This window comes from Antechinus flavipes, chromosome 3 (genome assembly GCF_016432865.1).
Source record: "Antechinus flavipes isolate AdamAnt ecotype Samford, QLD, Australia chromosome 3, AdamAnt_v2, whole genome shotgun sequence".
Classification (NCBI taxonomy): domain Eukaryota; kingdom Metazoa; phylum Chordata; class Mammalia; order Dasyuromorphia; family Dasyuridae; genus Antechinus; species Antechinus flavipes.
The window spans coordinates 465898936-465911689 of NC_067400.1; the positions used below are offsets into that span (position 1 = coordinate 465898936).

Sequence of the window (12754 nt, forward strand, 5' to 3'; positions counted from 1 at the left end):
TCATAGGGATGTTATAAAGGTAGAATGAGATATTTTAATGAGGAAACTGAGGTTGAGAAATTAAGTAGTTTGCTTAGAGTCATATAGTTATTAAATGTTTGTGACAGGTTCTGAAATCAAGTTTTCCTAATTCCAAGTACTGCATTAGGAGCCTTGATGCTACTTTAATAATAAGGTTGTATCTACATTAAAATGTATATTATTTTATTTTCAATAGCTTGCCTGTGGTCTGGGACGTGAACCAAAGTATCCCTGATTCCAGCATATTATCAACTATGCTACAAAATGAAAATGAACTGACCATCCAACTTGACCTGATTACCTGAGATCTATTTCCAATTTTCTTTTCCTTTCCTATTTCTGACCTTTGATCTCTCTCTTTTCCCTCCCTCCTTCTTTCTCTCTCTCTTTCCTCTCTCCCTCTTTCTTCTGTCTCTCTCTTTTTGTCTGTCTCTGTCTCTTTCTTATAAATTGCAGAAATGGTGCTGACCTACATTGGTACATGTTTTCCTAAATTGGGAGTTCCCTATACCAATAAAATTAGATACCAGTCCCTATCACTATCCCTAGTATTATGACTAAGGAAGATGATCCATTGATCAAAATAATCCCTCCAAACCAATCCCATCTGAAGGGTGGCCCACACTAATCTACTAGTCATATTGCCTGTTTTATTTTTCTGGATGATTAAGTTACATTCTGAGGCAGCTAGGTGATGCAGTAGATAGAATACTGGGCCTAGGTGCTAGATTCTAGAGTCAGGAGGACCTGAGTTCAATTTTAAATCTCAGATAGTTACTAGCTATATATGACCTGGGGCAAGCCATTTAATCCAATTTATTTCAGTATCTTCCATCTGTTAAATGAGCTGGAGTATGAATTGGCAAAGTGAGTTGCAAATCTACCATAGCCTACTTATATAAATCATAAAAATAATAATATAAAAGGAGAGTGACCATTTGGTACGGTTTAATATTTGGGAAGGATTTCCTCAGGTAGACATCTATGTCACAACCAAACATTTTTACCAAGCAAACCCCAAAATGGGGATCACAGAATTGTACATGGCTGAAACCACTGAACAACAACAAAAGTTACATTCTAACCCTAGATTAGCACCACCAGCTCCAAACAAAAGATATTATTTTGACTCAATTGCTTTTTAAGAAGCTATATCAATTGATCCTACCAATGGGCTATCTCCTAGCTTTTCTAACAGAAATTGTCATGGCTCAATCTTCCATGGACAGGTCCTACTTTTCTCTCAGACTAAGTCAGAGCCAAGAGGTGAAGAAATTATCTAAAGGACAAAACTAAGGCTTCATCCAGAGAAAGGGGATAAAGAGAGGGAATAAGCATTTATTCATATATTTATATGTGCCAAATACTGTGCTAAGCACTTTCAAAAATATTTTCTCATTTGATCCTCAAAACAACCCTGTAAGGTGTTTGCTATTATTATGCCCATTTTATAAATAAGAAACTGAGGCAAACAGAAATCAAGTCACTTGTCTTGGATCAGGAAGCTAAGTAAATGTCTGAGATCAAATTTGAACTCAGATCCTCTTGAACTGTATCCAGTGTACTATCTGGCTTACTCAGAACATAAAACAAGCTACCGTTTTAAGTTTGGATAGCAAAATGAAAACAAATGCTTAAACAAATTTTTTAAAAAACCAAATACTTTTGAGGGGGCCGTTGTTGCCAAAGCATAGCCCCAAATCAGCAGCCTTTTCCCCTAAAAAATAAAAATAACAGCATGTAAATAGAGTTTTAAGATTTGCAAAGTTATTCCACTTTCTCCTCACAGCAAACCTGGGAGATAGGTCCTATTATTATCCCCATGAGGAAACTGAGGCAGACTCAGGTTAAATGATTTGTCCAGAGTTACAATGCTATTAAAATGGACTTAATTCAGATCCAGCTTCCAATCTTACCACCACTTGTCTGCTTTTAAGAAACAAATGAATTGAAAGATTGCAGTCTTTGGCATCTCCTTTTTACTTTACCAGTCTTTTTTTGGGGGGGGGCGGGGGCTGAAGGGGGGAGAGAAGAGGGGAGGAGCCTAATTCCTTATTGCATGAGAAAAGTTTACCGGACAGAGCTGGGTGGGGTTAGTAATTACTCTTACCATATATGACTTGTACTTCTAATTCAGTACACAGAGTTCAGTTAAAAAAAATTTCAAGAGTCCGGGAACATTGTCTTTTGCATTATCTTCCTTTTCTTCTCCCTCTTACTATTTACAATTGATCCCAGGCTCACCCACTTCCCGAAAAATCTTAGATATAATAATGAAAGAAATGAAATGAGAGTTCTGTGTGTGTGCTTTTGTTTAAATGAAGAAATCAACAACCACTCAGCTCTTCTTTCCCCTTTCCCCCTTTCTCTGCCACAGGATCTCCTCCACCTTTGTAGTTGCATGCATTTGTATGCAGCAGATAAAGAAAATTTGTACTGCTATGTATCTGAAAATTCTACTAGTTTTGGGTAGTGAGTTTAACTAAAGCGGTGGAACCAGCATTGATAGGCAGAGGTATTCCATAGTATTGGGAAGCAACTTCACTTCTAAAAAGAAGAAAATAGATAAAAAAGATCCTCTTCCTCCACTCCTCATTTCAGTAGTAATGGTATCAATAATAATAATAATAATTTAATGATAACCACCATAACAAAAGAGCAAACCACAAAGAGAATATATACATATGCACATATATATTGTGGGAGTTTCAGATTCCTTTTTTTTTTTTTTTTTTTTTTTTTTTTGCTCGCAACCTTTAAAAAAAAAAAATTATTTTCTCCTTCCACAGAGATTTTTAAATACTTCTCATCCTTTTTCTGGAGTTTTCACTGAGTAGAATCGTTGGGGTAAACAGTGAGAGCATCAAATATACAAACCCTCCCCTTCCTGCCCCTTCCCACTATTTTTTCTTCTCCGCCCTACCTATGAGCCCAGAAGTTCCAGTCTCAGGGCTTCACCCGCTGTATAGGGCAGGGGATTGGGAGGACTGAGGACTTCGAGACCTGGGCTTTGGTTTTCGCAGTCAAGTGCGTTCGCCAAGGGCCATCCGCAGCCGCACAGCCCCCCTCGCCCTCACAACCTTGCGAGTCCAGCCCTGCACCCCTAACCTGTTCGCTTGAGCCGCCTCTGCACGGTCCCCCCTCCTTAACTTTCTAAATAGCTTCAGGGAAGAGGCGGGGTGGGGGGTGCGGTTAAAAGTCTGGAAACAGGTGTCTAAAACTTAAAAAGCTCAGAGGCGCCTCTCCACTTCTCAACTCGGTGAGTCAGAGAGAGGCACACACGCCACACCAGCCACACCGCGGGGGGACCGACTGAACGAGTCTGCGCAAGGAGGTGGTAGCGGCCGGTGTCTTCCCGAGCTACAGTCCCTTGATCAGCAGAGTTGGGGGCTGAGCCCTCCGTTGGCCCCCCAGCTCAGCCTTGTCCACCCGGGCCATTTTCGATTACCAGCTGCTAGGTGCTGCTGACACAGGTACGGCTCGCTCCTCTCCGGTGCGCTTAGGGAAGAACCGGTAGCACCGGATGGTCCGGGGGATCGGTGGGTGACCTGGAGATTAATTCTCATAGGAATCCGGCTTGCCAGGAGAGGCTCTAAGGGTCTGGAAAAGGAGGGAGCGTAAGAAAAGACGAATTGTAGTCGGAGTAAGACTTCGGATCGAACTAGATGAATCTTGGGGGGCCTTGAGGAGAGATCTGAATAGTCTCTGAGGGGCCAGATCGCGAGTGTCAGACAAAAGTTTCTTCGACCTAGTTCTGAAGAGCAGCTTTCCGAGCGTAATTCCAGTGTGGGGTCGCGGACTCAATCCGCAGCTCTCAAAAGTCACAAGACTAGGAAAAGTTGAATGGGGACATCCGAGTGGGGGAAGGGGGCCATAAATCGAGAGGAGACGGAGGAGGAAAGGGGCACTGAACGTTCAGGGTCAACTACAATAGAAAATGTGCGGCTGGGGCAACTGTTTCTCATTGGGGTCATTTACTTATTTGATTTACATGACGCTGAGAGAGAGAAGACCAATCACTTTTTTTTTTAATTAACTAAGATGGCAATGCCCCGCACAAAAGAATACCTTCGCTGTTTCTTCGCCTTTGTAACCACCTTTGTAAAGTAATGAGAATTTCCTGCAAGTTGGTGGAGAAAGGTCAAAATTAAAGGAAAGATCTATTCCATATATGGCTCTCTCTATGACAGCCTCAGGCCAAAGGTTACTTTTAAAAACATCTTTTCCTCTCCAACACACACACACACACACACACACACACACACACACACACACACACACACACACACACCAGAGAGAGAGAGAGAGAGAGAAAGAGAGGCGCTATCCAAACAAATATAGTGTTTGTTCATTTGGTGTTCTTTATGCGGAAGGTGTTGCGAGTATTATTTACCGTAGGCTTGTGGGCAGTTTGCACCGTGATGAGAAAATGTTTTCTTTAGAACAGTTGTCTTATTCAGTAATGCACCTTTGTTGAGGAGAAGAGGGGAAATAACTAGATACTGCATGTTCAGACTGCCCGAGGTATGGATATACATTGTTTCATACCTTTTGAACCTGGCTGATATATTGGGACTTTGGAGTCTGGCAACATCCAGTCTTATATGCTCCCTAGCTTCAGAACTTGGTCAGTCAAAATCACAGGCTGAGGATGGAGGGACCAATAGAGGGAGCTGACCCAAGGCTAGAAGCTCAATGTGGGTGTCAGATACTGACTCTGCTTCTACTTGGATTACTGGCAGAAAGGGAAGGGGTGCAGAATTCACCGTTTTCCTTCTCTGGTACCAAATAATCTTCCTTTGATTCACCCAATACCACCTCAGGTTGCCAGGATGCCTCATCTCGCCCTCTGGCAGTGGCACTCCATAATTGCAGGGTGGTTCAGGGTGAAAACACAGTGTATGGATTCCACTGCCTGGGTCATGAGGGTGGCTCCAGTTCTGAAAGATTTTTGAGAACACTAATACAGTGCTTATCTTAAATCATCTTAACTTTTGACGTGGTTGATATTTTGGAGTTAAGTCTTTCAATTTGCTATTTTGTGTGTGGGAATTGTTTTGTTTTTGAAATCAATTAAAGGATAATTTGTTCCTCAAATCACAACCGACTGATCTCTAGGTTCTGGAATGAGAACGGTATTCAAAATCTTAGAGTTGCAAAGGTTCTAATTCAATTTAGATTCCTACTATATGCTAGGCACTCTGCTAAGTGACTGTTCAAGACAGATGCCATTATTTATCCCCATTTTACATTTGAGAAAACTGAGGCAAGTAGAAGTTAATTGACTCGCCCAGGGTTATAAAGCTACCAAGTCTCTGAGGCGAACTCAGGTCTTCCTGATTCCAGCCTCAGTACTTTATTCACTGTGCTCATCAGCTGCTTCTAATGAGAAAATCAAGGCTCCAAAAGTGTCCGAAGTGACTGGTAGATAATAAGTGATAGATCTAAGATTAAAATCCAGGTGTTCTACTTCAATCTAATAATAGCCAGCATTTATATAAGTACGTTAAGATTTGCAAAGTAGTTTACAATGTTATCTCATCCAATCTAGCCTACTTCTGACTTTGCCATGCTGTTCCAATTCTTTGTTAGGGAAAAGAGTCAAAAGCTTAAATGCTCTATAATATATCCTGTCAGGAAGTTCCTCTTTGAGAATAGAATTTCATTCCCTTTTTTTTAATGAGGATCAGCGACTTTAGCAGAGGAGACACTAGAAAGTTTTGAGGTTCATAATCTGATTTTTTATTATAAACCCATTCCTGTTTTTGTTTGCTTCAAGTTTATATACCTCCTATAACTTAATAAGAATGGAAATAAGAATAGAAACTCAAAAAAGACATCTACTTCATTCATGACTTCCAGGAAGGCCACCCTATATAGTTAGATCTATTTTTGAATAATTCTTAATTTTCTTCCAGTTTCCCATTTTTAAGCTATTGTGCTAGATGTTTCAATATTCAGGTCTGAACTATATGGTTTTTGTCATTTTCACAACCTCCTCCATCTCTTCTGGTTTAGTGACCAATGAGATATTTGATGATGTCCCTCAGAATGTTATCAACTGAGATATTGAATGTCAGTCAATAGGTGCCTGGTTGCCTACAACTATAATATTGTAATGAAAAGACATTTTTGAGTGCTTGCTTTAGGTGATAAAACAGGACAAAACTTGCTCAAAATCAGAAGAGCATAGACTTTTGAATAAGAGAAAGATTTCAGATTTATTAAATTGGGTGGAAAACAGGTTACTCATCAGGATAGTATGGTAGGCGGTCCTTTTTCTTAAAAAGGGATTGATTATGACAGAAGGTGGGCAATTATATGTAAATGAAGATTGTTAATATCCTGTGTCCTGAGAGTTGGAGAGTTGAACTCTCTATTGGTACTGCCCAATTTGTGAATTTCTCCATCTTTCCCCCATGGGTTTTTTTTGTAGATTAGCATATAACTAAAATAAACTGTGGTTATTAATCTACTAAGATAATAGTGTCAAGTCATTGTCAACTGTTTTTTCATAGTTTATCACCTTCTGAAATATTTCCAAAATTAAAGCCAGGGCTCAAGTTACTTAAGTTATAAGAACATTTTCTAAGACTTGAAAATAACATCTTTTTAGAAGGTGGCTCCTAAATTGTAGTGTAGCTCATCGACTAACTTACTGAGTGACTAGCTATTGGATGTAAGAGAACTGGAGACCTGTTTATTTTGAATTTAGTTAAAGGGAAGGAGTTCCCTTTTGAGAAGTTTTGCCCAGGGGACTTTGTATATAAAGCTACACCACTGGTATCAGCTATTTTTACATGTCAAATTCTGAAATAATAGCACAATTGTTTTCTAGGTGATGGGTCCATCAGGGAACCTGACTCACTGTCAATCAGATGGCCTCATTTAAATTGTTTCTTGACCCTATTGACTCAGTTGTCTCCAACCTTTGTGCCTTTAAAGCAAATTTGGCCCAGGACAGAATCTATCTAATTGGTGATCCCAAATCTCAACTCTTTGCATTTTGTAATTCAGGAAATTGAAAGATGCTTGAGTTCAGTTATACTGACAATGAAATGTCTGAAAATATTCCCTATATTTTCTCTTAGGGAAATGTTTCTCAAACTGTGTTGCAAAAAACTTTTTAACATCCCACATTTTAAAATAAATCTTGTTCATAAGAATTAAATATTATTTTAGATGATTTCGCTATTGGAATTCTGCTAATGTATTGTTTAAACTGAAGGGTACCATGCAGTAAAGTTTGGGAGCTACTGTCTTAGACAATTCTGTAATTTCTGAGCTCATAGGTATACTAACACTGAAGTTTTAAAGTGTTGTTTCACTCTCGAGTCATAGTATTATTAAATTGCCAGAGTGAATTCTCCAGATGAGCTAACTCCTTCTAATTAGCCCAACCTTTAGAGAACACATTAAAACTTGTCCAAGGAAGCGTAGGTACTATATATTTAATCCTTATGACAAACAAAATCGCTGATTTTGCTTTTACCACTTTTTGTTGCTTCTGCTGAGATTGCTTAAATGTTGGTATTTGCTTGGGGGGAAAAATTTAAGATAGTTTGCTCAGCTGAGTCTCAGAGCTCTCATCACTCAACATGAGACCTTTGGTCCTCCTTTCCTCTGTCTCTACTGTTCCGGGCTTGATTATATTTCTTTTTGTCTTTTAGTGCAAAGTCTGACGAAGAGAAGATGGACTGGAGCACACTACAGACTATTTTGGGGGGTGTCAATAAACACTCCACCAGCATTGGCAAAATCTGGCTCACTGTACTCTTCATTTTCCGCATTATGATCCTGGTCGTGGCTGCTAAAGAAGTGTGGGGAGATGAGCAGGCTGATTTTATTTGCAACACTCTCCAACCGGGATGTAAAAATGTGTGCTATGATCACTTTTTCCCCATCTCTCACATCCGACTTTGGGCTCTGCAGCTGATCTTTGTGTCAACTCCGGCCCTCTTGGTGGCCATGCACATCGCTTACCGGAGACATGAGAAAAAGAGAAAGTTCATCAAGGGAGAGATAAAGTCTGAATATAAAGACATAGAAGAAATCAAAAGACAAAAGGTTCGCATTGAAGGAGCCCTGTGGTGGACCTACACAAGCAGCATATTCTTCAGAGTCATCTTTGAAGCAGTCTTCATGTACGTGTTCTATTTTATGTACAATGGATTCTCCATGACTCGGATGGTGAAATGTAATGCTTGGCCCTGCCCCAATACTGTGGACTGCTTTGTTTCTCGACCCACTGAAAAGACAGTCTTCACTGTTTTTATGATTTCAGTGTCTGGGATTTGCATACTGCTAAATGTCATTGAATTGTGTTATCTGCTGATAAGATATTGTTCTGGGAAGTCCAAGAAGCCAGTTTAAATAATAGCCCAGATGCCAGATAAAAGGTAGATGAGACAAAATGGATGTGGCAACTTTGGCTAGCTGTCAGGACACAGTCACCAATATTACCCTAAGTAAAGAATACAAATCCTTTTTTTTAAATATGTCATTAACTGAAACCCTTGTAGTCCTCACATGATATTCTTGATAACAATGCCAGTAATCTCTAGTTGGAGATTTATTCTCTGTAGGCCTCAGAGAAAGGTCCAATTCTACCTATTTTTAGCTTTTTGTTCTTTAAAACAAAAGTTAGCTGCAATGACACCCTATGCTGAGAGCATTCATTCCAAGATGCTTTTCTTTTTAAAAAGTGGAAACATGCTTTTGTTTCTTTGACTGTAATAGTGGGAGCAAAGAGAAGACTAGGGCCTGAAAGAGTTATAGGTGAGCTTGATCTGTCTAATTCTTGTGGTAATGACCTCACTAATCAACCACAAATTAAAGCTGAATACATAGAAATTGGAGACTTTGAAAAATGTAGACACGTCATTTGGAAGAGTCTATTACTAAGGCTGTACAGTTCTTATGCTACAACTTTCATTTTTTAGGGTTTTTTTTTTTAATGTTAAAACAAGATATATCCTTTTTACCTATGATTGACAAAATGCCGTGATTATTCTATAGCACCTGCTATTCCTTTTATTTCAAATCTTCAGCTTTGTGAAATGTAAATAACATGCATTTAGAAATCTTTTAATTGTCTTTAAAATATTGGCTTTTAGTCACAGATAACTTACAATGAAACAGAAAAGACCTCCAAAATATTGTTGATATAAGTAATAACAGCAGATCAGCATCTCTGAAGAATTTATCTTGTAGAATATCCACAGAAAAGTGTTTATTCTTGATTCATGGTAGCAGCCTTTTTCTACCCTAATCAGGAATGTAATAGTCCATTAAAAAAAAAAAAAAAATTTGTTTTAAACTTTGACTGCTGGTACACATCTGATATCAGATGGTAATCAGTTGGATTTTCTCATATCACATTCTATATTCCCCTATGACATTTGTCTTCTTTATAATGTAATTATGATGATGGCATTGAGATGGTAATTATTTTATTATAATATGTTCTAGATACTGTATGTAAACTCCTTGAAGACAATCCTGTTGACATTTTCGTCTGTGTCCCCAATGTCTTGAATATAACAGGTATTTAATGAGTATCTGAATTAGGGCTTAGATCAGTCTTGATTATTAAATATATGAAATTCAGTTATTGTCAGCAGCTTGTTTCTATTAAGAGTTAATAGGAAACAGAAAAAAACAGGAGCTCTAAAGCAGGAGCATTAGAAGTCTGACGAATAAAAGACAAAACTAAGAACTTAATAAATACATCTGGAGTATAAAATATGATTAGAAGTTCCTTTAAGGGCAAGTTGAATCCTAATTTCACTTTATGATATGGTTCTTGATATGGTTCTCAAACAGAGGTATCTGATTCATTGCAAGGGCAGATAGTTTCTTATCCTAGCACTGGGAAACCTTTTGTAATAATTATTTTTTTTTTACTTTTAAGTTCGTAACTAAAATAATTGTGTCATATCTAAAAATTTAAAGTATTACAAAGCATAATTGAGTCATACAAATAGATATTTTCAATAGACTGAATTTTTAATAAAATAGCAACTCAATTTTACTGGTAATCTATTTTGTATATAGTTACATTTCTATTTTACATTTCATGCCAAAAGTCTTAAAAACAGATGTTATAATATATTTACACATGCCAACACTCTTCTGCTCCAGCTATGTAAAAATCACTACAAAGAAGCCTGGCAAAGGAGGAGTTAAACCCTGTCAAGGGTTTTTCATATAACTATTCTTTTTTGCTCAATGAGAAATAGGAACCTCTTAAGAGAAGGGATGGATATAGATTATATAAGTTTGGAGTTCCTGGGTCATAAAAGCCTCTTGCAAATACATACGCATACGTACACATACACACATACATATATTTATATAAAGCTCACTGAATTTGATTTTAAATTATCCATTTGGCTATTAGCTGAATCATGATAACAGATAAATTTAAATGGGGAAAACCAACCAGAGCAAAATAATATATATATATATATATATATATATATATATATATATATATATATATATATAGAGAGAGAGAGAGAGAGAGAGAGAGAGAGAGAGAGAGAGAGAGAGAGAGAGAGAGAGAGTATGCTTTTATAGCATTTTCTTTCTGTATTTATTTGTAACCAAAACTGGTTTTATAAAATTGCATTTTGTTCTTTGGTGTACATTTCCGTGGAAATAAACCAGATAGACCAGACTTTTGTACCTATGTGTAAGGCTGTACTATATTCATGAAATCCTGTCAAGTTGCCTGACCTGTTATGGACGCTACCAAAATTCAGATTACTCTTAGTTATATGTCCTCTTCTCAAAGGCAATAATAATAAAGATGATGGTGGTGGTAGTGATTTATGATGCTGACCCTGCCCTTGCAAAATGAAGAGCCTGAAATCCCAGAACTTCAAAGCAATTTATATAATTCACACACAGAAAATTACTAGCATCATTATGGAGCTGGTACAAAAGAAAAAATTATAATGCTAAAAATTTATAAACTAGTTTTAAACAAGAAAATAAAAATTTAGGAGATGTGGATAGAAATCTGTTTTATGCTCTTGTAGCTCCCACAATGATCAGCAGTGCCTTGTACATAGTAGATATTCAATAAATATTTGTTTATTGACACAACTTGTTTCAATTATGCTGTCAATTATGGGTGCTAAATTTGGGGAACACAATGCAATTCAGGTAACACTTTCTTCGATAGAAGAGTAAGACAAGGCCTAATCTGGTGCCCTGGACAGAATAAGCACTTCATAAATGTAACATCATTAGTTGATTCCACATGGAGTTGGAAGGGACCACAAAGGCTGCCTAGTTCAATTTTCACGTTTTCCAAGTCAGATAGTCAACAAACATTCTTTAAGCATATACTCTCTGTCAGGCACTATGCTCAACCCTAGAGATATAAATATGAAAAAAGAAAGAGAAAAGAAAAAGAAGGGGATGGGTGTGGCAGGGAGAAGATGCACAGGAGGGCAGGATGAAGTCTAGTCCAAAGAAATTCAAGATTGCAGAAAATGAAGAGTATAGAATTTTGATTCATTTTGGAATCAAAGGACATGGGTTCAAATACCATCTGTGCTATTTATTACTTGTGTGACTGTGAACAAATTACTCCCTGCACTCAGTTTTTTCAGTTTTTCATTTCCCAGTACTCCTTGAACTGTATTCCATTATGGGTTTAGGAAAGCTGATCATACAGATGTTCTTTCTACCTTTGACTTAATAAATTGAACAATTCCTATATCTGAAAAAAAAAGTTAGAAAAAAGAAGCTTTTACAATCTGCAATATTCTCTTGGGTGTTTTTCCCCCCTAATCTTCCAAAGGGACAGAACATGAACCATATTTCCTTAAAAATGTTTTATGCAATTACTACTGTGCTTCCTTCTCAGAGAGTTGGCTGAAAGCATTTAATTAAATAAGGAGATGATGATAGGGACTTTATTAAATGGTTTAAAATTTAAAATTTTTAATTTTGATGAGTTAAAAAGTCAGAAATTAAAGAGAGACACAGAGAAAGAGACAGAACTGAGGAGGCAGAAATATATAGTAGGAAGAATATAGGACTTAGATGAGAGGTCTAGTTTTGACTTATATTCTCCGCCATCTCCACAGTTTTGCCCATAGTCCTTCTCACTATCCAGTAATTTTCCAAAGCAAAATACCCTTTCCTGGTCACCACTCCCAAGAGATTGCCTGTTTTTGTATTTATATCCCTATCAGATGGCACACGCAACAATCACTTCATAAATGCTTTTTCATCCATTCATTCCTTCATGTGACTATGGGTGAGTCTCAGTTTGCTTTTATATGAAATGGAGATAACAAGTATAGTATCTACCTGACAAGGTTGTTGCTATTGTTGCTCATTCATTTCAGTCATGTCTGACTCTTCATGACCCCATTTGGAGTTTTCGTGTCCAAGATCCTGGTGTGGTTTGTCATTTTACAAATGAGGAAACAGAGGCAAACATTTATTAATATGCTTGGTGCTTTATAAATATTATTTCATTTGATCCTCACAATAACCCTTGCAAGTTGGTACTATTAGGCTCAAATAACCTAACATGTAAAGCACTTTCCAGATCTTAAAGAGACACATAAATGATGTTTATTATTATTATTATTATCTCCTTCTCCCCCAAAATATAACTTATAGTAGCTGTTCACAACCATGTCACTCAAATTCTGTTCAAGATAGATCTTACACATATCTGTCAACCAGTTTTGCCCAAACAATTAAG

The 12754-nt window shown here is 37.5% G+C and overlaps 1 protein-coding gene across 1 annotated transcript; it reads left to right on the forward strand.

The window, feature by feature from the left end:
- Positions 1-2750: 2750 nt before the first annotated feature.
- Positions 2751-10061, forward strand: GJB2 (gap junction protein beta 2). The gene is made up of 2 exons (XM_051986603.1): positions 2751-3494; positions 7692-10061. The coding sequence occupies exon 2, from the start codon at positions 7714-7716 to the stop codon at positions 8392-8394; it is 681 nt and encodes a 226-aa protein (XP_051842563.1). The 5' UTR covers positions 2751-3494; positions 7692-7713; the 3' UTR covers positions 8395-10061.
- Positions 10062-12754: the final 2693 nt, after the last annotated feature.